The sequence below is a fragment of the Amaranthus tricolor genome, chromosome 3, assembly GCF_026212465.1.
Source record: "Amaranthus tricolor cultivar Red isolate AtriRed21 chromosome 3, ASM2621246v1, whole genome shotgun sequence".
Classification (NCBI taxonomy): domain Eukaryota; kingdom Viridiplantae; phylum Streptophyta; class Magnoliopsida; order Caryophyllales; family Amaranthaceae; genus Amaranthus; species Amaranthus tricolor.
This window is the reverse complement of record NC_080049.1, coordinates 26777415-26802602: the sequence shown is the minus strand read 5'-3', so window position 1 is coordinate 26802602 and position 25188 is coordinate 26777415. Positions and strand designations below refer to the sequence as shown.

The window sequence follows — 25188 nt, the reverse complement described above, 5'->3', positions numbered from 1 at the left end:
CATTTCAATTTTTGAAATGAGTTAGAAGCATATGATGAAATCTAACGCCCACCTAACAATTGTTGCAATTATTGCTACAGAGTGTTAAAAGGCTACTTTGTGAACGAAAATTATATATAAAAAAGTGTTACACCTCGCTTTTTAGAAAAATTCAATGTTACCATATGGAATATCCTTAAAAAATCAATTTTAACTCCAATATATATAATATGGAATATCTTTAACAACCATTGCTTTATATTAAATTTAGTATGTATAACTAAGTATTAAAAAACATTAAGTATTGCAAGGTTTTTCTATGTGGATTGGTGGTAGAGTTTTACGAGTGACTGTCAAAGACAATAAGTTCAGTTCCTAAATCCCACTTAATTTGTAAAAGATATTTTTTTTTATATAGGGTTGCATATGCAACCCCATGCAATGTTTTGGGTTTACCCATGCAACCAAGATGTGCCACTAAAATGAAAGATTGAATAGACTCTCAAAGTTCCATTTTACTCTATGGTTGGGCTTTCAATTGAAACTATTCTAGGAAGATGAGGGTAAGTGAGATGCATATGCTTAGATGGATATAGGGACATATACAAATAGATAAAATTTGTTAAAAAATGAGTTATGTAGTCGTAGATATTGAAGACAAAATGAGAGAAATTTATTTTTGCTAATTTGATCTTGTACAAAGAAGCCTAAAAACGTACTTGTTAGAAAAGTAAAAGTTGAATTTTTTGAGAAACATGGACAAGATAGAGGTAGACCAAAATGATGTAGATGATAAGACTAAAAGGTGACATGAATATTGTAACAAAAAAAAAAGGCGACATGAATTATTTGGGTTTGTGGGAACTATGGATAAGACTAAAAGGAGAATAGAATATATGTGGCTGAGTAATTGCAAAAAGCATATGTGTGGATGATAATTTAATTTCTGTTAGAGATGATCTCTAATCTTGATTCGTGTTGGCTCTACAGTCAACACATATTGTTAGGGTTAAGGATTTGACATTATTCTTGTTGTAGTTGATTCACTTACAGTGACAGTTTGAGCTTATTCTTGAGATTTGAGTAGAGTATTATTTCTAAAACATTTTTTGTACCTTTCCTTGAAATCAGGGCAGTTGATTCTAGGGCATAGGTTGTTTTTTTAATAGCTTATATAATCAATTTTACAAAATATATACCCTAGATCATGAACAGAGATACTCCTTAAATGATTATGTGAGCGATTCATTGTCATGTGAAACATCTTACTGTTGAGCTCACAATTATACGTCATCGTCGCCTTTTCGCCTCCCCCCTCTTAAAGAATTCTCTCCGAACCACGCCCTAACCCTCAATTTGGAAATTTACCTGCATTTGATTTATTTAGAGTTTTTAGCATCATGTTAGAACATCATTAGTTTATCCAGCAGTCACTATTTTGCTAAGTCTCATAGAATCCTGATGCTTCAGCAACTGATCTAAGCTGCATTTTCACAAATCATTACTACAAGTGTTTCCCCAAATTCTTTCTTTAGCTACTGATTTAAGCAGCATTTTGCATTACAATACGTTTTACCTGCTTTCAGTTTATTCAGCAATCGCTAATTGCCAAGTTTTTTTTGGTTCATGATGCTTTCCTTGTGAATTGGCATTGATGTGTGATTGTAATTCTCTATTTCTCTGTGGTAATTTCATATATTTAACGATGTTATGGTCTATATCATTCGTGATTTCTCTGCTGTTTCAAAAGATTTAACTTTTGGTATTGTGCTGTATGTTCATTCTTGATTACGCCAACAATTAATTGTTATTTGGTTTTAGAATATAACGGCAGTAGACTGAATCTGGAGATCATGTGTCTTATATACGTGAATTTGCATATGATTTTTTCTATCAAGCGTTTATCCAATTCAATTTTTTAGTGTATATTGGACACTTTAAATCCCGCTTTAATGGGAGCCACTTAGTGTGAGTAGGGTAAAGAAATGTTTATAGGAAGTATCATCTAATCGTACATTTATTGTTTGTTTGTTTCAGGTTTCTGCATCTGTGAATCTAGCTGAGGAATCAAAAATACCAAAATTGAGTGCCGAGAGTACTTGGGATTTGGATATGTGATTTTGTGCATTTAGCCGTAGTTAACTATAGGGCACATCTTAATTCAAAATGTTTACTGTAATCGACATTTGAGTTATCATTTTTGGTTTAGCATCAGACCATGGTACAAATCAAATGGAATAGTTCGAGTAATCAATGCTCCTATGGTATTAGGCATATGCCTAGCTTTGAAGTTGTTTGTGTAGAGCATTTTGCTTTCTCCAGCACTTTTGTTCATGCGCTCGGACACTGCAGGTGTTTAATACTACCTTTGTTCCTCATAGACAAATTTATCCATCAACTAGATTGAAGAACTCTTCAAAATTGTAATCCAAATAAAGAAAAACACATCCCTTTAAATCCATACTTTTCCTTACCTCTAATTTCCTCAATCCAAACATCTCTAGATCCATACCTTTCCTTTTCCTTCAATTCCCTCAAATGTTAGTTATTTTTAGTTAACCATATAACCTACAAATGCAGCAAACATTTTGATGGTGCAATCATCGAAGAGTAGGAGTACCAAATTGAGACACAATGTCGAAAAACAAGTTACGGGAGAAAATTAGGGAATCACAATTCGCATCATGTGAGGGTAGTAACAGAAATTACTGACAAACCTGATACAACCCTTTTCGTTCTTAAAGCAACTATCATTCTCGCTCACACTACTGCTATCTCACTCATTAACCCAAAGAGATGACACAGCATTACTTCATTTCAAAGTAACACAACACATTTCCTTGCGTTGCATAAGTACTCCCTAATGAAAAAATAAACATCACTACAGTTGGTTAGTTTCTTACTCTATAATGTATCTCAACATATGATAATGTTTGTACTTGCACTTGTACACCAAAACGACATTTGTTGACATCAAAATTTCAACAATGAACATCTTAGCTTGAAGGAGGTGGCGGAGGTGGCATTCCATATTGTTGCTGCATAGGCGGCCTGCCACCCAATTGTTGAGGTGGAGGAGGTGGCCTCCAAACAGGTTGACCCCCAATTGACATTGGGGGTGGTGGCCTTCCAAGCCCCTGAGCTGCCTGAGGGGGTGGAGGAGGCATCATATTTGGTGGTGGACCCGGTCTAAACTGCGGTGGTGGCGGCGGAGGCATCATTGGTGGGAGTCCTTGACCTTGTTGTGGAGGCTGGCCCTGCCAAGGACCACCCATCTGCATTGGTTGAGGAGGAAAACTTCCAACAAGTGGGGGTGGTGGGCGGAATTGAGGCATAGAAGGTGGTGGGACTGCACCATTTGCGAGGGGCCGTGGAGCAGGGGGGGCAGGTACAGCACCATTCACTTGAGGAAGAGTTGGAGGACCACTTGCAAATAGAGTATGCGGTCTGCTTTTCTGTGTACCTGGGTTGCTTGCAGCTAGAACTCTCTCTGTTACACGAAGAAAGGATGAACATGTCATTGGTTAGTGTCTGGTGAAGAAGTAAGGGTTGTGAACACCAACTAAACCAACATATGATTTATCAGCCATAAAAGATAACCTGCAGGAGTTCCATGTCTCTCCCCTTTGGTATCTTTTTTGTATGCATAGGATACAGTAATTTGACGATTGCAAAGATATTGACCATTCATTGCCTGCAGTTCAATAAAAAGTCATCAAGCTTTAAGCCAAGCAATAATCTGATAAAGCAAACCCCATCTTGTTGGGATTAATGCTTGGCATTGCTGTATAACAATTAAGAAGCAACAAGCTTGAACCAAATGTCATTTGTTAACCAAAGAACACCACAAAATCTTATTTGTCCCGTAGATTTCAATTTGTTCCAGGAAATAACCAATGGAGTGATGGGAAGGATTCTCAGCTGGAAGCCAAAATAGTTTAGGAAGAGGAAAAAGGACATAAAGAGTGCAAACCTCAATAGCAGCATCAGAAGCGTCAAAAGAATCATAACTAATAAATCCAAAGCCACGTGAATTTCCCGTCTCTGGATCTCTCATAATCTGCAAAGGAAAGACGACAAGAATGGACATGCATGTCATGTAAACTACACCTGATTCAATTTAGACTATTGTTGCCTTATAAAGAAAAAAATGCATACTAAATATTATACAAGGGTAAAGGTGTGTAAATCTAACCCCTAACCCTGCCTTTGTGGGAGCCACTTATTGACACAATAACTAGTTTGACATAAGAACTAAGAACTGCCCAAAATCATCATCAACAATAAAACACTGCCATCTACCTTGTCTAGCTTCACGTTATGCAACTTTACATGGGAGTAGTCATTATATGGCGTAATTCTACAACAAAAATCGAATAATGACGTAATTCAGATTTCAAAATAAAGCATAGGGGGGTGGGGTTGTTGTGCCTCACCCTCAGTACTTACACTTGACTAATCCCTTGTCTAGCTTCACGTTATGCAACTTTACAAGGGAGTACATTATATGGCATAATTCTACAGCACAGAATAATGACATAATTCAGATTTCAAAGATAAAGCATAAACATGAGGTACATACAGGAAAGAAATCAGGAAACCAGTGTCCACAATAACATTAAAAAAACAGTTGTTACAGATAAACGTGCAAAATCCACAGCAATAAAAGTACTACAGATATAGCACAATTAGCACTACATCTTACCTTGGGATTTGTAACAATAACTCCAAACGCACTGAAAGTATCATAAAGAAGTTTTTCATCCACATCCTACAAGAAACACAAATGTAATATCATATAAGAGCACAATAATTCTGCAATAATTAAAAAGAAAGGTGGCAAACATCATTTATGTTGTAGAATTATAGTTCTGTTCTCTCATTCAGTAAGCCGAGCAAGACCAGCAAACTAGTACAAAGTACTGAAAAGAAAAAGCACAAAACTCACAGGGTCCAGATTCCCAACAAATAGATTTGCTCCAACATCCAAGCTTTTCTTATCTTGAGAAGCCTGTAACAAGGCAAAAGAAAAGAAAATCAAATAGGAGTTGTATAATTGTATATCTGAGCACTTCAACATGTATGTACACAAAAGATGACCAAAATAACTTTCAAAACTAGATACCTTATTTACACGTATTGGTTTCCCATAAAGCTTAATCATATTAAGAACTTTAATTGCCTGCATTATAGAAAGAAAATTTACAGTCATAATCATGCTTTATTGAAACATCCTATTTAGGAATAATGAAATACAACAGAGTTACATAAAAGCCAAGGAAGAGTATACATAGTCAGCATCTTCTTCACTTCGAAATTCTACAAATCCATAACCTTGATGAAGGTTGGTTACTCTATCTTTTGGCACATAGACATTGACTGCAAGAGTAAAGGAGTCATTTCAGCTCAACAGACATAAAATCATAATAGCAACCATTTCCATTAAGTTGTACAAGTATTACCAACAGGGCCTGCTTGTACAAATAATTCCCACAGCAACTCTTCTGTGACCTGCAGCATATCAAACAACCAAAAGCATCACAGCTTGATCAATCAAGTACTAAAATGTGTTCCTCTCAGAAAATACTTCATTATTTCTTGATATCCCATTTAATAACTCTTCTAAAATATGCATTATATCAGAGATCCAGACCATCCAAAACAAGATAAAGAAACCCCAAACAATAGAGCTCAGGAGTATGTGGCAATGGAAGCCTCATATACAGCCTCGGAAGCACACCAATCCAGAATATGGTTGCAACAGCTGATGGCTGCAGCAAAACCCTAACATAATCAAAAGCGGAGAAAGTCTCTAAAGAACAACCAATAGCCTTCGAGAAGGAAGGACCAATGGTAAGACAGTCAGGTATTTTGACATAGTTTACGGGTTCACCATTAGCATTTCTGAATAAATCGCATCTCTTCTTGTACACAAATTTTACTCCTCAAAATTTCTCATTAATCTCACTTTCATAATTCAATTGAGCTTACAAACCCTAGATTATGTTATTGGAGAATCATTCCTCTATTGATATGCCGATCAATTTATTTAAGCATATTTTAAGATTGGTGAATCATTCCTCTACTGATATACCAAACAATTTAGCTATATTTCAAGGAATGGCGATTTCGTAGTGATTTTTAGTGCTACTGCCCATTTTCTTGTTCTGAATAATCTTTGGATGCCAAATGAGCTCTAACAAGATAGAAAAATAAGAACTGCGGCATATTTTCACACAATTCAAAGTTACGACAAATAAAATGTAAAATAAAAAAACAGAATACAGCAATGGATAATGCTAAACAAAAAAAACTCCATAGAAATCAAAATCACATAACAAAAGAACGACCTAACGACAAATTTCAGCATCACAGTTAACAGATAACCTGATGTAGGCAAGTAAAAATATAAATTATTACTCAATTAAAAGGGAAAACAAGAATGAAATGGAAACAAATCAAAATAAAAGCATAAACCCTAGAAGGGGGAAAGAGAAAAGAGAAACCTGGGCCTCAAGGTTACCCACATAAGCGGTAGCATCTTGGTTTCTCTCAGCAGAGTGTTGTCCAAGAAGGTTGGCCCCTACTCCTGGAGCTATTCTGGTCGTCATTCTTCCCAATCGAAGGTATCACTGGCTATTGGAGACGATTGTTAGTGTAGGCTGTTAAGTATATGGCGGTTTAATTAATAGTCACCAAACCCTGATTAAAATAAAATTTGTTCATAAATGAACAAATTTTATTTTTAAAAGGTACGTCCTGTCACTTGTCACTCTCCTTGAAATTTCAATATGAGTATATGACATAAATATTAAAAATTGTTTAGCTCATTTAAATTTGTATGAATGATAATAAAATAGAAATTTTAATATGAATATGTGACACAAATTGATAAAAAAATAATAACATTATTTAATGTATGAAAGTGAATCTAAAAAGTGGTTAATTAATTTTTATTGAAAGAAAAGTAAAAAGAACACATTAAATAATATATGTAACAATTTAAAAGGGACAAAGAGAGTATACTCTTCCTTTATCGTGAAGTGTATAGTTGTACACTCATTATGTTTGCATTTGACTTGCACCTCTTTTAAAGAAGTTTAAATATTAATTTGTAGTTAAAATATTAAGTGAAGCTAACAAATAAGCGAAGAGATTAAAAAATAAATGAATTTGTAGATAATATATAAAAATGTGAGGCTTAAAGCTATTCATTGAATCAAGTTGGGGTAGGTCAAAATCTATTTAGACTTAATAAAAAAATTCATCAAATGATCTTTTAGTTTGAATTTGAAGTTTATTAGGTCTAACTGCCCATTTATAATATTGTTATATAAAAAATTTAATAAATATAGAAATTAATAGCTATCAAATCAAATAATGACTCGAACTGTTATTGACCCAAGATGTTAATAATGCATTTAAAATGACCTGACACTTGATTGGGTCATCAACACCATTGAACATCCCGAATGAGGACCATTATCAAATGAGAAAAGGGTGGGAATTGAGATTGTGCAAAGAAAGTCGATAACCAAAATACTTCTGGAAATTAGATGGAAAAAAGATACAAAGTTAATAATTACAAACAGTAACTCAACAACAAAAAAAGTCGTTGTAGTATAGTGGTAAGTATTCCCGCCTGTCACGCGGGTGACCCGGGTTCGATCCCCGGCAACGGCGTTTTATTTTTTTACTCCCTTGTCAGATAATTTCAACTCTAACGTTTCCGGATCAACGGCAATAATCTTTTCTTTACCACTTTACCAGATTAATACTCATATCAGAAGATATTTTATACTTGGATCAGCTTTTTGCATATACATAAATGGATTGAACATTAGAAAATATTTCATCTCATTGACTCAATAAGATCTACAGCTACATCAACCACAGTAAAAATCATATTCATTCTTCCTCAAAAAGAACAATTCAGTTTAACATGGAAAAGATGCAACAATTCTCTTTTGATCACTACTTGCAAATTTACACACTCTGAAGAAACATTTTAAGGAGTCGTTTGTTGGAGTATTAGTTGTAGCCAAGAAAACACTGCACGAAATTATCTACCGGCTACCCCCAGCAGCATCAGAACCTCTGCCTTGATTATGCTTGCTCGATTCTTTATGGTCGGATGAACCTGCTGCCATTTGGTAATGTCCTGATAAATTATGAATATTCGGAGATGAGCTAGATGAAAGGGATGATCGTGCTGAAGAAGTTGCACCTAAAACCTGAGCTGCAACAAAAGGGTTAGGCCTCACCGAGCCACCAATGCTTTTATGCTCTGTTGCTTCTTGTTTACTCGAATTGAACTTAAAGTTAATTCCTTGATTGATCTCACCACTTCTAGGAAACCCAGGTTTCCAAGAAAAGGACACTTTATTTGTAGTTGGGGAAGTGCTATCAATCTCCCCCTTTATTCTATCCAGATGGGTTGTCTCCAAGGTCTGATTCATGTTTGGCTTGAGCTCAGGATGTTTCTCTCGATCCAAAATCGCAGCATCTGCAGTTTCACCTCTAGGGGTTGTCGAACGTCCTGAGGCTATTGTAGTAGTTGGAAATGCTTTTTCAGGAGGGACAACAGGAGTATAATTAGATGGGAGTAAATCATCCCAGTTCTCTAGCAACTCCTTGTACACTTTCCTAAGAGTGACTTCAGTGAGACCTGTTACCTTACATATCTCTGCCTGCGTCTTCCGTCTATCTTCTAATTGACAGGCTAAATAAATAGCAGCAGCTGATATGCTTATGGGATTCCTACGTGTGCAAAAGCATTTGTTCATCACAACTTCTCCAATGTGAGTTGCAAGTTCCTATAGTCACCAAATAAAGCAACACAAGTAAAAATCCATTTCTTATGAAACAAAAAATTCGTAGTTCTTTGATTCGCAAAATGACACATTGAACCAAATGCATTTTTTATTTAAACGCAGCCCTATACAGTGTTTTCAACAAAGAGCTAAAAGTCTATCCAGTTTACAGGGGTACACTACGTAGAAGTGAAACTATATCAGCAATCCCATGAATATTAGCAAAACATCAAAGTAATCAATTACCTGAGCAGATTTATTAAGCTGGAGAAGGTTACAAAATCTAGGCATATGTACGGCTATGGAATTACTATTGATTGGTTGACTAAGTTGTAAAGCTTCTCCAAGGATCTTGATATACTTTCCAATCTCTTTCTGAGGAAGGTTTGCAGCAATTGAAATCTCCTGTTGTATGAAACAAGACACCCAGTTAGATGCTCTCAAATCAAGTTAAAAATGTTCATTATATCTAAAGCGTCTTTTATTTATGTGAAATAGCAAATCAACGGTCAATTGAAAACAATCTATTTGTTATTATAAGGGTAAGGTTGATTACATTGGAACTCAAATCCCGCCTGGGCAGAAGCCACTTGCTATTGGGGCTAATGCATGTTGTTGTTTCTCATTGCATAGACATATTAGGCTATTGAATCTTTTTCGTTCAGATATAATTATTGCAGAGATTTTTCCATCCTTACAAGATTTACCCAACATCACTTTTCGGATGCAAGTGCTTCTATGTAATCATGTGAGATATGAACAAGCAATAGTTTTCGAGGCTTTGCAATTGCCATTTATAATTCAACTCAAGGAGAACAAGAAAAGCAAGAGGATGTTGCCGAAGTCATTTAAAACAGATGTCTAGAACAATCCTTCGAAAAATGACATTAAAATTGAAACACTGAAAGCAGATTATATCCTTCACAAATCTATCCAACGAGTACTTAAAAAATCATTGAAAATTTGAAGAACAGATTTCAGATGATACACCCAAATTGAAGCGATATGAACTCAACCTAAAATAAGCAACATGACCTATTGCTCATTTCAAATAGTAGTTAGTAGGGGATTAGTGAATTGGGCAAAAACTGATTGGAACATTTTAATTAATTTGACGGAAAATTTCACCAATTCAATAATTGATCATACCATAAATTAGTAGATATTTACAACACCGGCAGTTAGTAAGTTAGTAACAACAAAACGCAAATCACTAAACCCCATAAAAGTTCTGAAATCAATTCATTCTAGGAGAGGAAAAAGGAAATTACAAGCATTCAATGTAATACACCTCAAAAATTCAAAACCCTCAAACCTCCAAAATTGAAATTAGAACTCCAGAAAATCAAGGGAATTGACGGAAAATTCACAAATTCAATAGTTAATAATACCACAAATACGCAGATACTACAGCTAGAAGTTAGTAGCACCATCTCCCATAATTTTTTGAAATAAATTCATTATTTTTACTAAAATCCAAAACCCTAGAAAAACAAAAACCCTAAAATAAAACCCCCAAAATAGAAATTAGGATTCCAAAAATCAAGTGAAGAAAGAGAGAGACCTGAAGAGTACGAGGTTCTTGAGCTTCACGAATAGCCTGAACAAGACAAGCAGTAGCAAGAGCTTCAACACTACGATTCCTCAAACAAGTAGCAGAAGAACAATCCCTAAACAACTGAAAAGCATGATCAGAAATATCATGATCCAAACCCAATATAGAAGCAACATCCACAATCTGTAAATAAGCCCTTAAATTATCAACCACCACACCAGAAGAAGAAGAAGTATTAACAGAAGTACCCTCAAGAACACGTTCCAATTCAGCCAAGTGTCCGGCAAAAGAAAGAGAAGAAACAGCAAAAAGAGGGGAATGGTGAAGAGACCAAGTTGAAAAGGCAGTGATAAACCCGGTATGATCGAAAGGATCTTCAGGGTCAGGTGAAGGAGGTTGAGGAGGGGAAAAGGGAAGGTCGGAAGTAGAGAGGAAAAGAGGAGAATCTTGAGCTCGAAGATGGAACAAATGATGAGTTTGAGTTTGACGTTCTTCAATCACGCGGCCGCAGGAAGTGCATTCGGTAATGTGTCGGCCTGAACTGGTGGTCGCGCATCGGCTACCGTTTGACGGCGGGGCTGTGCAGTATATACACTTCATTTCGCCTCTTCTGGGTGGGTTCACAATTCCTACAGTGCTCTTACGTTTGAACTCACCACAATCACGAGGTTTGAGAAAATTTTTGATCATAGAATGTTTTCTCTATTTGACGATCTCATGTTTAATTTTGAACCACGCATGAGTTAATGATAAATTGTTTATGATCAAAATAAACATCATAAATTTTTTTTCTATTGGAGATGATCATATTATATCACTTAAAACGAGGTGAGAATTGTGACCGACCGGTGCCTTAATATAGATTGCAAGTATATGTATTTCTTTGTTGAATTAAGTTTTATGTATTTCATATCATTTCTCGTTGTGAGGTTTAACTTCGGTTGTTGCTCAAAAAAATTGAATAATTTTTAGTTGATTTATACTATCATTAAATACTTTATATATCAACCAAAACACAATCGTTAATTCTTAATTGACCGTTAAAAGAGTGAGAATTACAAAAATATCCTTTTTTTATTGACATTCCTTTATTTACTTTAATTAAAAACAGTTTCTAAAGTATTCACTATCATCGAATTTGGGGTATGACGGAGCCTCTCCACTACGAGGAGTCCGGAACAGTACACACACCAACGCATCCTTAACGAGGTAGTCATTTTAGTCTCGGGACTCCAATGGCGTTGAGCATTGCAGATTGATACGACATTAAAACCAGCATACGCTGGAAATCTGTCGTTCAACGGAGAAACAGGGAGACTAGTTACGCACAGGCCACAGCCACCACAAGGCACTACAGAATTTTGATTGTAAAATTAAAGGTTTTCAAAAGCATAGCAATAGATGCTAACATATAGAAAGAAACGGAGATCTAACAAGATAAAATTGGAACTTACACATGCTTATGCTTATTATCCTAGGATATGGTGTTTTCCACTTCATTTTACAAAGTTCTTTCGAGAATATTATAATATAATGAACAATCAAAGATCCTTTTTCAATAAACATCATATAGCAAGTGACAACTAAACTTTTAATAAGGAAATTCCAAGTACATATGAGTATTGAGCCGGAGGCAAACAAGATCAGCTGGCTATAAGCTCGTTGCAACCCTGGCAGAAGTTCCAGCTACATGCACATCTCTAAGTATGCCGACCGAGAGAAAACTAAATGCAGCTTCAGATGTAGTATAATGGGTCCATTTGTCAACTATTCCCTGATGCAGTTGCTGTCTTTCTAATTTCTGCGTGCTTCAGACTCGATTCTCGATCACCCTGTAACAAAATTGTAAGACGATAAGGATCTTTCAGATTAATTTCTTTTCCTTTTAACCTTTTCCTATAAACGAGCTTGACATTTATCTTAGTTGAATAAGTTCGGAAACAAATAATGTGCTCAGATACTCAGACTCATAAATGGTAGAATATCAACAGTTCTTAAGCAAAAAATCTGATCAATTAAAAAAGAGGAGACAGATAATAAAGATATCATCACTAACACACAAAATGGGTCAGCATTCTTTTTCCCTGAACTATTACATTGAGCTCCAAACAAATTACAGTCAAATCCATGAATCAAATTAGGCATTAAACCAGTTCTATTCAGTATGCAAGTCTACCGGTTATGCTAATAGGTTGCAGCTGATTAACCCAGTTCTTTTTTGGTATGCATGTGAGCCAGATTTTGTTGCTGCCAAATACGGTTAATAGAGCTGTGGAAATCTTGAACAGAACTTTCTTCTGAACAAGCAGTGTCAATACCAGCAAAATAGTATATGTGGGCACCCCTAGGGCCTAGAGCTGCTGGAGGGTTATTCAGTCATTTTGTAATAGAATTGGGAAGAGTTTCTTGACTCCGTTTAAGGGGATCTTAAGCTTCTCGAAATGCTTGAAACTATCACATTGTATCGTATTGGAAGAGGCTAAAGTGTTAACTTTGCTAGCCCAAGGGCTAAATTTATCCTCTGCTTGATCTAGCATTAGAAGATTCAAACTAACAATAGGATCCAACAATGGTATCCAAACTCACTGTTTTCTTCCATTGTCTAAATGATGATGAAGATATGTTTTGGGTGTATTTATGTGCTTAACAATCTCCAAAGAAGATTATAATTTCCAACACGAGAGGTGAATCCGTGTATCCCTTGGAAAAAAACAAAAACTTGCAAAGCTAAACTATATGTTACTAGCTTCACCAAAACTGCATGTTTGCACTCACGAAAAAATTATGACTTGCAACTTCTTTCAGAAAAAAAGGCTTCATCCTAAAGTTGTCGTTCATATTAACTTTCTTACAGTTTCCTGCGGATTTGGAATAAAAAGGCCAAGACTTGTTATACTACATAGTTTCTTTTGTGTTACTTTGTGGATTGTTGAGCAAATAAAAGAGTACCTACCGAAAGCATAGCTAGGTGTGGGGAAATGTGATACTGATGCTATTTTTCAAGCTCTATATTCACTTGATATTCTGTGTAACTTCTCTTATATGTATCATAATTCCTTTTGGTAATAAAATTATAATCTAAAGTGCCCAAACATACAATATGTCACATTATTAAAGAGTAGGAGACACACGTCACCCCATGATCACATCTAGATATAGGACACATCAATGTTCCCCTTCTAGGCCATCAGCCATGCTTATAAAAAATAAGGGGTGATGCAAATTTATATAATAAACTGGAATAAGAGATAATTAAATCAGCACGATGTTATGACTTGCATTAGCTACCAGGGAATCTACACAAAAGGAAAGAGCATCTTAGTCATTAGAGAAACATTATATCAAGAAGAGGATATTAGCATATAATAGGAATTTACAAATAAGTTGTTAAAGAGTTTGTTAGAATTAAGACTTTGTCAAAAAGGTGAAGAGTAGTATATAAGCACAAGGAGATGGGGTTTTTATTCATGCTTGGAAAATATTTTTAGTGTGTATAGACTTTGTAGCTATCCTTTGATCCTTTCAATCTGTTTTATATAAGCACACAGGGATGGGGTTTTTATTCATCGACTAACAATCTGTTTTACATGTTAACTACCATTCAAAGTTCTAACCCATCATCTCTACCCAGATCCTTTCAATCTGCTATAGCCATGGCTAAACCAGGTCATAGCACATGATGACAGTAAATTCAAGGATTGAGAAGAAATGAGAGTGAGCTAAGTTGAATTTAGTGTGCTAAGTGATTATGAGGCTAAGCTTTTACGAGGAATTCATAGGACCCAAAGGAGAAACTAGGGTAAAGAGCACATTTGTCGGAAGTAGTTTTGAGGTCTCGAGATAAGGGCCTCTAGGACGCCTAACTGAAGCTCCAAATTGAAGTTTCTCAAAACAGCTTACAATAAACTCACAGTAAGGGATAGACTGGAAATCAATGTAGAGTTTGTTAGAGAATTGGCTTGGAGAGCGAGGTCTAAGAATCAGTTAATAGAAAAGAAATCTTATCATATCAGTATGGAGAAAGCATCAGGAGAATGGGAATCATTCTGAAAATGGGTGGTTATTTAGCAAGAGTTGCCTCTTCAAAGCAAGAACAACTGATACATCTCAATGCAATCTTAGTAGTTTACTGGTTTGGAGGTACAAATCTATCATTAGTCCTAGCAATTTTAGTAGATTGCACCTCAATGCAAGGTTTTTACTGTTAATCATCATTTTCTCAAATTGTTTGTGATCATAAAATTATCACTCAGGGTATCAGAATTCAAAGCATGGAGTGTTGATTATAGAGGTATAGAGCCATCTTCCTCAAATGAGAAAATAACACCCATTTTGTGAACCTGGCTCCTTTATATCATGTCCAACACTTAAACCTGTTGCATGTTGTCTATGGTAAAATTAATGGGGCCATGGCAAAAATGCCAAGCGTCTTTACGCTAACCAAAAGAGGCCGGTAGTTTACGCAATTTACAAGAGTGGGTCACAGTTCACAGTTGATTGAGGGTGGTGGACAGGTGGAGGGAAGATAAGGTCGTTTGGTACGGCAAAAAGAGCCAAATTGGAACAAGGAAAATTCTGGTCCATCTGCAAAAGACATTGAGCTTTAAACTCATTTCCATGGTGGACGATATACCATAGTAGATCTAATTTTATATTTACCTACTCTACAGCCACATATAATTTGTGTAAAAGCGTACCAAATTTCATTTCATGTTATCATTCTGAGTCATATGCCTACCCCTCTAAATTGGGAACAAGAATGGCATCACCCCCAATCTCTGTTAGTTACTGCAGAATGGTGAATGTTTGAGGTACACATCAAAATATATATATGATAGCCTGAACTCCCTTCTTGTCACTCTCTTTAAAGTTCCTCCCTTCAGTATACATGTCAGTGAGGATTGTAAATCTCTTTTCAAGCTTCAGTGCTGAATCGTTTTAAAGCATCTTCTCATAATATCAACATTCGATAATTTTAAAAAATGGGTAACTAAAGATATTAAGGGTCAAAATAAAGAATTAACTAGAGGAAGTAGTTAATGCTTCTAAATGGTTGACCTCAAGAAAATCTTAAAGAGTTCAATCCACCTTAAAAAAATAATTAAGGTCCCACAACTCCCTTGTCGATCATCTCCAATCAATCAACCAACATTAATCCTAGGAGTTATATTTTGATCAACATCTCCATCTCCCTTTTTCATGGAATAATAGATACATCATTCTTGGAACAATGTATAGTGAAACTCCCTTACAGTGGACTTGGCACCTTGGCCTGATATATTTTACTCCCTCACACACTCCAAAAAGTCTATTTTACTCCCTTACACACTCCAAAAGTCAATTTTACTGTTGCTTACCTTTGAGATTCAAAATCTCAATGCAATAATATCAACTTAGTAATGCTTAATGCATTATCTCTGTACAATAATATATGCAAACAACATATACATGAGGCAAGACATCTCAGCTAACCCAATTATGACCTCAAAAAAAGACAAGGACAGATTACTAATCCTTGATGCGTCGTTGGGTGTTTGACAATAACAATTGGCTTAGTTGGCTTCTTTGAAGAGAAAGTAGCATTGACTTTTTGATTACTTGTTAAGGTGATAATTGAATCTCACCAAAACAAGCACAATTCAATTAGTAATGATTTTGAATGACTCAGAAATTCCAGGATACTTCCCATATATCACATAGTTTACCCTCCTAAATTTATATTACCATCTTCAAGACTCCAACTCCACTCTCATGATATTACACATGAAACATGTGTAGCATTTAGCAACCCTTAGAATTTCCTTATGTAGGTTTCAACTTAGTATGACCCTCTAGAAGAGAGCTAAAGGCTGAATCACAAACACTAAGCATACACATGCATTGTGATATGCAAGATATGAGAAGTAAGGGATCATAAAAATTAAACTAGTACATTATAAGAATAGTATTCTAAATATCTCTCTCATAAACTTTAAAAATATTTTAAAAGAACTTAAATTTGGAAGTCCTAAACTTCCAATAAAACCTTCATTATCCAAAAATAGCCTGTAGTAATATTTAACAATTAATCCTATGCTCACACATACTTGAATCCCTTATCACTGCAAGATACAGCAAAGCTGTTAAACTTCAACCATAATCCTCACTTGATATTGTCATATCACAAGGACCTTGCGTCAAAATTGTGCAAGTTTCATTGAGCACTAGTACCTGACTATAATCACTTGGCAGCACTTTTCATCCCTATATGCCCCACTAACAACTTTTTTCATCTCTCCTATTTGATTAAGCCACTCATCCTTATAAATGCTCCCTTTGGCACGCATCAACACTTCTAATTTCTTTGTGCATAGCTAGAAAGCTGAAAGTTTGCTTGAGATAATTATCTTATAACTTCTGGCATGTAGCCTATTGAATCCTCAACATTGTGTGTCGCAGGTTTTGAGATTTATCAGTCCATTCAAAGCAAAAGTTGGGAACAGTTAGCATAAGAAAAGGCCAACTCATTGATTCGGACACTAGTTTTACTTGTAACAAAACCCATAAGTTCAGTGAATCAACTAAACCAAAGTGTGGGAACCTTTAACATAAAACGTAACTGTGTATAACCCAAATTCATGATCCACGTGGACTAACACAGGACTCGTGTTGCTTGATAGAGCCGATCGAGAGAGACTACAAAAATTTGTTCCATAGCTCAGACGCAAGTTGGATAAATAGGGCCATGTATTTAAGCTGAGCTGGATGTATGTGAAGATGAGAGTTCAAGGGACCATGCACACAATGGTACGTTTGAGGGCAAGCAACAGAATAAGTTGTGTATAAAACACAGAGGCACCAATTAAATGGCTCATAGTTTATGCAAGATGTAACGACAAGTCATTTTCCCAATGATGCCTAAAAAGTGCCATCCGTCGAGTAGTCACCTTGGAAACTGTATATTTAGCAAATCAGAAAATCATGTTTAGATTTTAGCTATTGTAGAAGTTTATTGTTTGAAATACATGGCATACAGCTTGTGTAGGTAAACTAGTGGAATTATGTTTTAGATACAAATCGATGTAATTAGAGTATTTTTCTTAATAGGATTGTTGGGTATTCGAATATCAACATTTAACAGCACCTACTGGTAAAGTTATCGCTATTTCTTCAGGAAAAACACATGAACTTCACCCCAAGATCTTATTTTGAACCATGAAGAAACTATGCACCATCTCAAATTTGAAAAACCTAAGTTGTTCGACTCTTCATTTCACCTTAACCTTGCATGGAGGATCCTTAAAACTCTAATCTAGACACTTCAACGTTTCATTTTGAGCCACGTTCATGGACATTTAGTCACTTACTATGAAAAGAGCCCATTGAAACATATACCCGTGTCTAACACAGATTCCATTAATCAACTATAACAAACAGCCACAGCCATTACAACACCCCATAACAAATAATAATAACAGTAATGTCATACCATAAGAGCTCAAAAACAAAGTAAAAATCATACATAACAATAACAACTATTCAACTAAACTAACCGTCAATTGGATAGGAGGCGGATCAAGATCAATAGAACGAATAGACATTTTAGCAATCTCAGTAATAGCATCTTCACGAACACCAGGTACATCACTAATCATATCTTCATAAGCAGCCTCAAAAGCCTGCTGCCAAAACCTCGGCAATCTGATCCGACGACTGTTTGTGTAAACATCCCACATATACTTCACCACTTTTTCTCTCTCCTCCATCTCCTACAAAAACTCAATACCCACAAAAATTAAGAGCAACCCAGAATCACAAATCAAAGAAAACAAAAAGGGTACTAACCAAAACGTCAAGATCGTCATGTAAAGGAGTATCTAGGTCATCAGAAAGGCGATTAAGATTACCAGCAGACCAACGGAGAGTAACGGTACCAGTAAACATGGACCAGAAAGCTAAGAGTAAAATGGCAGCCAATGCCCAGAATTTGTAGCGGCCTTTACCGAAAAGACTGGCATCGGAAGAATCTTTCTTTGCTGATGAAAGTGATGTATCATCATCCTTCATCTTCTAAATTGATGTCGGTGTGAATATGGGTGATTGTTATCAGAAAATTCAATTAAAGATATATGTGCATCTTGTGTTGAGGATGAAAGAAAGATTTTTGTACCAGTCTGGTAGAATTTGTAGGACAAATAGAGACTTTCCTGTGTTGAGAACAGGAAACTGAGAATGAAAATTGAGAATGGGAAAAGGAAATAGAGAAAATCAGGACTTGTGGTGTTTGAGTTGTGGTCTTGTGGAGAATGATCACTGTCGGGTGTCGAGGTAGTCGGTGAGTAAAAATACGTTACTCCCTAGTCCCGTACCTTATTGCGCACAGATAAAACTTGGTACATTTTTTTTTCGGCTGTTATTAAATATCGCCAACTTTAATCTCGAATATTTTTATCGCAACCCCATATATATTGAATTTTCAGACGTGTTCTTGTATGATGTACGAATTCAAACACGGTACTATCTCTCTAAAAACTCTCTAAAAATTTTCTTCGGTTTTAAACAACCTGTTATTTGTAATCGATTAACAATGGCTAACGAAAGCGACTATGAATCGGATCCGGTACGTAAATTTTTCGATTTGAATCGGTGTATTTTTTTTTTTTAAAAAAAAAGTCTCAAAAAACTGGGTGACTAGACCATGGTTCAGTCGCACAAAACTGGGCAACTGGACCATGGTTCAGTTGCCCAGTTTTTGCGATTTTATTTTATTTTTTATTTTTTTTATTTATTATTTTTATTTTTATTTTTTTATTTACATTATTATTTTTTTATTTGTTATTATTATTTGTATTTTTTTTATTCTTCTTCTTCTCTTCTTCTTCTTCTTCTTATTATTATTATTATTATTATTATTATTATTATTATTATTATTAATATTATTATTATTATTATTATTACTACTGTTATTATTATTTTATTATTATTATTATTAAAACTGTTATTATTACTATTATTATTTTTTAATGTAAGTAATTTATATTATTTTTATTTCTAATTTGCAGGAGTTTGAAATTCGGAGACAACATAGATTACTCCAGTAGCTTTGTTACGGATAGAGAATTTGTTTCCTTAGATGAATTACATAGTTGGGCCGATGCAATAGCAATAACAATTGGTTTTCAATTTACACGTGCTTCTTATAAAAAAAAAAGAAGGACGTTCTAGAGTTAGTATGTACTTAAGATATCACCGCTATAGTAATATTAGGGGTGATTTACATAATCTAGATAATACTGCCCGACCTGGTTCTAAAAGTAGAAGTTGCGGGTGTAAATTTTTAATTGTAGCAAGTAGTCGTAAACCAGGAGAAAGACCTTGGACGGTAAGGGTGTGTCCTGGTGAAAAGGAAGACATAACCACCCGTTCTTAGTGTACAGAGATGGTCATGTAAGGGCAAATAGGATCAATGTAGATATTCAGGAGCACATACGACAGCTTAGTACAACCGAAATGTAACCGGCCTTTATTATGACTTCTATTAGAGAAAATTTTCCTAGATTTTTACTAGTATGAATCTAATATATAATACTCTTAAGCAATCAATAAGGAGAGAAGAGATGGAGGGTAAGACTCCCCTATAACACTGTCTTTATATGGCCACAGAACTTAATTACGTGGTCTGGACAGACTTAGATAGCGAAGGGGAATTAAGCAGATTATTAGTTGCAAATCCTACCTCTATCCAAATAATACGTACGTGGCCGTATGTTGTGTTGATAGATACAACGTACAAAACGAACAAACAAAAGTGGCCACTATGTGAAGTGATCGGAATGACGCCAACCAATCACAACTTCTTGGTTGCGTTCTGTTTGATGCGAGATGAGGAGGCTGTGTCGTATTCGTAGGTGTTGCACGGATTGAGAGACATTTTCGGCACAACTCATACTCCTAGCGTCATTGTAACCGATCGAGACGAAGATTTATCTGCAGCTATTCGTGACGTTTTCCCAGGTAAAAAAGTTTTGTTGATTAATTATTGTCGCTTTATCTAGTGAATATGTCTTAATTACGTTCAATGTTGTGTTTAATGTAGATGTGCGACATTTGTTATGCATTTGGCATATTGCAAACAACGTTGAGAACATGGTGGAAAAGTTGTGTGGCGGGAAAAGAAATCAACAAGGGCAGGTATTCAGAAAAAGTAGATGGAACCCCTTGGTGGAAAGTTCTACAATCGACGAATTTGAAGAGAGATGGCAAGTGATTGTGAATACATGGTCGGTTAGGAACAAAAAGGTTGTTCGGTATTTGGCTGGAACATGGATTCCACTTAGAGAGAAATTTGTGCGTGCGTGGACGAATGATTATTTGCACATGGGTAATCAGACTACTAGCAGAGTTGAAAGCCAACACTCGTCTTTCAAGTATTACCTTGGTAGCGGTAATAGCTCATTTGATACCCTGTTTAAAAAGGAACACGCACAGATTACAAACCAGCAAGCCAGGATCCGACAAGCGCTACAGGAATCCATGAATTCTGTAGCACGGTCGTTGCGACAACATTTCTTTAGACTTTTATATCGCCATGTATCTATCTATGCCTTGGAGCAGCTGCGACTTGAGCATAACCGTATGTTAGACTTGGGTGATTTTGTATTTAACAAATGCGGTTGTGTACTTTAACACACCCATGGATTGTCGTGTGCTTGTTATTTATATATGTCCATCGGTTCACAAGGTGCTTTGTATGTGGATGATATTCATCCATTCTGGAGTACTTTAAGGTACACAGAGGTAGGAGATGACACCAAGGAAGGAGTACGATACGCGAACACCGATGACAAAGAGTACTTTCAATCTCTAGTCGATGAAGTGCTAAAATATGATCCCGCAGTTGTACGACGATTGTCTCAGGTACTTGAGTATAAACTACACCCTGATGGAGCCGATATACCTGAGCCTTACGCAAGTCCACCTAGAAAGGGAAGACCAAGCACAAGCAAAAACCTGAGAAGAAATAAAAGTGTATTTGAATATAGTAGATCATCTTCTCGTGGTCGAGGGTCTAGATCTTCATCCCGCGAGAGATCCAGTGGCAGATCTAGTGGTCGAGAAACGCAATCTTCAGTTGGAATTAAGTTTAGTTTCAACTTATCAGGTACATGACTTTCCTTTCCGTTATTTAAATTAGTTTGTTACAGCTTAATATTACTAACCTTATTCTCAATAATTGCAGTTGATCTAGGAGGTCGTGATTTTTCACAGTTTTCATGGCCTATTCACATCCCGTACATTCTTCCTCCTTACGTGTTTGACTGGATTGATGTGTTAGATGATGGTAACTGTGGATTTAGAGTTATTGCCGTCACAGAGTTGGGAGACGAGGAGGTATGGCCTTTTTTAAGACGTGCTATGTGTATGGAAATGCAAATGAACAGAGACCAACACCTAAGTTTGTATCTATCCCAGGAGTTGTTAGACGATGTTATATTCAAAATAGGTTCACACGATAATGGATCTGCTCCTTATATTCACTAGATGGATGCACCGATGGCATTGTACTCTGTAGCAACGTTTCTTAAAATTGGCATTGCTTATTATGGTTCTGCTGACGGTAACCCGATGTACAACTGTTTGGTTCTTCCGTTAAGGAAAGCACCGGGCGTGCATAGTGTAAATAAAGTAATACATATATGTTGGGTGGATGGAAATCATTTTGTGCAACTATTAATGAACGACGATTCATCCCCACTGTTGCCCGTCCATCAACGTTGGAAGTCATTAGGCACGTCTGCTCGGTGAGGATAAGGGCGGAAGGCAGGAAAGTACTCGTAGATCCATGTCTGGAGCAATGTCAGGCAACCCGCAATGGTCTTGCAACCAGCCCTAGATGCCATTCCCAACTACCGATACATGTAGGCCAAGGTCACCGCACCCCAGGCGATCTCATCCTGATCGACGTTCACGGCAAGTATCGCGTGAGGTCGCATGCCGGTTCTGGTCTTATTCGCCAGCAGGGTAGAGCCAACAATAGCTATGTAGTAGGTTGTCGACTGGGTATCCATGGCCTGAGACTTATGACACAGCTGCATCAGTTCAGCAACGTTCACGCAGCCGCTGGTGAATACACCTCTCTGCCGTAGCTCAGACATGGGTTCCCCGACACAGATTGGTGATACCGACCCGCCACTCCATCTCAGAAGGCTCAGCTGGTTGAGAACCTTCAATAGCAATGCCCAATATGCGTTGCACGTCGTACAACATAATCGTCATCTCCCCCCATGGCATGTGGAAGGTGTTCGTATCCGGCTGCCACCTCTCCACGAAGGCTGATATCAAAGCACAGTCGATGTGCTGGTGCATAATGTACGGTAGACGGCCAAGGGGAGTAGCAAGTAGAACATCGTACAGCGCATTGGTCATATCCCTCAGACCGATGATGGCCTCCAACGGTCTCTTCCTACTACGGCATTCCAGAACCAGAGGCGTACGCTCGGAGTCGTCAAAAATAAGTTTAGCTATGTGCCCGCCATAGCTAGGTATCAATCGCGTATCTGTCGGCCCCCCGGGCTGGGGTGATGTGACTAACCAGTCCGTGCCAGCGGACTGTGAGCGCTTGCTCCCCCGTGGCGGCTCATTATCGACGTGACTACGTCCAGCGCGCTCAGATGCGCCTAAAGAACTAGGACCAGCACGTGCGAATCTCCCGTTGGACCCCCGGACAACAGTCCACTCCACTGGGCGAACAACGTCGCCTACGTACTCAACATCATCAGCATCATCATCATCGCTAGAAACCCCCCAACTACTCTAAAGGCTGCTAGCCTGGTCATCAAAAGGGGTTCGCACTAGGTCCAGCGCACTCGACCGTTGGGCCAGACTGTGTCTGGCAGCCTCTTCCTGCCTAGCCCTCCTAGCAGAACCCGTTACCCCCCCCTTTCATGAGGGTCCCCTCTGAGCAGGGTAGGCCTAGAATTATTACCGCTCAACAAATGTCTAAAAAACCCCTTTTCTTATCCTTGATTACCAGCCATTTACTACACTTTTTGATAATTTAAGTAAATATTAATAATAAATGAACATAATCAAACGTTACGTTAAATTAACCACATGAACAAAAAACAATAATTAATTAGGAACAACAAAATTTAACTAATCATTATCAACAAATATAATGTTACAACATATTTATTATTATTATTATTATTATTATTATTATTATTATTGTAATTAATTTTCTAAATTGACAATAATCATAATAATAATAACAATATTAACAAAAATAATAACATTAATAATAATAATAATAATAATAATAATAATAATAATAATAATAATAATAATAATAATAATAATAACACAAACAATAATAATCATAATCATAACACTAATAACAAAAACAATATTTAAAAATAAAATTAAAGGAAAATTTACTAACATTAACAATAATAACAACAACAACATCACCAACAATAATAATAAAAATAATATTCAAAAGAATATAAAAAAGTTAATAATAATATAATAATAATTATTATTATTATAATAAACATATTTAAAATAATAAATTAATAATTAAAACAAAAATAAAATTTACTAATAATAATAATAACAATCACAATAGTGATAATATAATAGTAAAAATAATAATAATAATAACAATAATAATATAAATAAAAATAATAATAATTATTATTCATAAAAAAGGAAAAAAAAACAATAAATAAAAAATAAAAAAAATCGGTTGCCACCAACAACAATAATAAAAATAATATTCAACACAATATAAAAAAGTTAATAATAATAATAATAATAATAATAATAATAATAATAAACATATTTAAAATAATAAATTAATAATTAACGCAAAAATAAAAATTTAATAATAATAACAACAATCACAATAATAATAATAATAATAATAATAATAATAATAATAATAATAATAACAATAATAATATAAATAAAATTAATAATAATTATTCATAAGAAAACGGAAAAAAAAAAAATTAAGTCGCAGAGAAAAATCTACAAGCGACTGAACCGCGGCTGGGTCGCGGATTTTTCTGCAACTTTCTCCTTTTTCAAAAAAAAAAATTTAAATAATACGATTCGAAAATAAATTACCTCGATTAAATGTTTGCGGCTTGAATTTCTTAAATTTCGCTCCAAAAATTTTATTTTGTAAGTTTGTTTTTTGAGTGTGATAAGAGAAGTTTTTAGTGAGATTGGGGTATATGTAGGAAATTTTAAGTCCAGTGGCAAAATCGTAATTCTTTTAAAATCTAGGGGCAAATTCGTAATTTCAATAAGGGGTGGCGATAAAATAAAATGAGTGGCAATGTTTAAGGATTGAGTTTTTTTTTTACTCCGGTACATATGACTTGTGAAAAACTTGTTCGAACATAACAATTTTTATGGAACAATAACTAATGAGAATTGGAGGAATTTAAGAATAATAATAAAAAGATAAAATATGAAATGAATAAATACTTAAGAATGAGTTTTATGACTTAATAAACAAGTGAAATTTATTTATTCTAGTTTGATTTTGTTCAAAAAGACTTAAAAGTATGTGTTACAAAAGTTAAAGTTGGAAACTTTTGAGAAACATGGATGAGGTAGAGCAAAATGATGTAGAAAATAGGAATACATAATAACATGAATAATTTGGATTTTAAAGAACATATGACTTGAGGAGGAGAATATATATGGATGAGTGAATTTCAAAAACATATATGTGAATGATTATTGAAATTGATTTTCGTGGTTGTAGATTAGTTATAAAGATAGTGCCAAATAAAGTACATTTTTTTGTTAGAGACAATCTCTAATATTGATTTATTTTGGCTCATATAC

The 25188-nt window shown here is 35.6% G+C and overlaps 4 protein-coding genes and 1 non-coding gene across 5 annotated transcripts in view; 2 read left to right on the top strand and 3 right to left on the bottom strand.

Annotated features, from left to right (window-relative positions):
- Positions 1-2275, top strand: part of LOC130807380 (outer envelope pore protein 24A, chloroplastic-like) — a 6184-nt gene extending 3909 nt beyond the window's left edge. The window contains exon 3 of the mRNA XM_057672567.1: positions 2017-2275. Within this exon, the coding sequence (XP_057528550.1) occupies positions 2017-2097 (81 nt within the window). The 3' untranslated portion in view covers positions 2098-2275. The remainder of the gene's footprint in view (positions 1-2016) is intronic.
- A 328-nt stretch (positions 2276-2603) lies between these two features.
- Positions 2604-6684, bottom strand: LOC130807379 (uncharacterized). Its single transcript, XM_057672566.1, has 9 exons — positions 6486-6684; positions 5442-5490; positions 5270-5358; positions 5105-5161; positions 4928-4990; positions 4685-4750; positions 3953-4039; positions 3580-3673; positions 2604-3469 (listed from the first exon to the last, which is right to left on the bottom strand). The coding sequence occupies exons 1-9, from the start codon at positions 6588-6590 to the stop codon at positions 2976-2978; spliced, it is 1104 nt and encodes a 367-aa protein (XP_057528549.1). The 5' UTR covers positions 6591-6684; the 3' UTR covers positions 2604-2975.
- A 906-nt stretch (positions 6685-7590) lies between these two features.
- TRNAD-GUC (transfer RNA aspartic acid (anticodon GUC)) lies at positions 7591-7662 on the top strand. Its single transcript has one exon. It is a non-coding gene; the product is annotated as a tRNA-Asp (tRNA).
- Positions 7663-7822: 160 nt separating this feature from the next.
- Positions 7823-11568, bottom strand: LOC130807376 (plant-specific TFIIB-related protein 1). Its single transcript, XM_057672564.1, has 3 exons — positions 10357-11568; positions 9039-9197; positions 7823-8795 (listed from the first exon to the last, which is right to left on the bottom strand). Exons 1-3 carry the CDS (start codon positions 11035-11037, stop codon positions 8046-8048), a joined length of 1590 nt encoding a protein of 529 aa, XP_057528547.1. The 5' UTR covers positions 11038-11568; the 3' UTR covers positions 7823-8045.
- Positions 11569-11712: 144 nt separating this feature from the next.
- Positions 11713-18702, bottom strand: LOC130807377 (uncharacterized). Its single transcript, XM_057672565.1, has 3 exons — positions 18172-18702; positions 17880-18095; positions 11713-12179 (listed from the first exon to the last, which is right to left on the bottom strand). The coding sequence occupies exons 1-3, from the start codon at positions 18391-18393 to the stop codon at positions 12111-12113; spliced, it is 507 nt and encodes a 168-aa protein (XP_057528548.1). The 5' UTR covers positions 18394-18702; the 3' UTR covers positions 11713-12110.
- Between the last annotated feature and the right edge of the window lie 6486 nt (positions 18703-25188).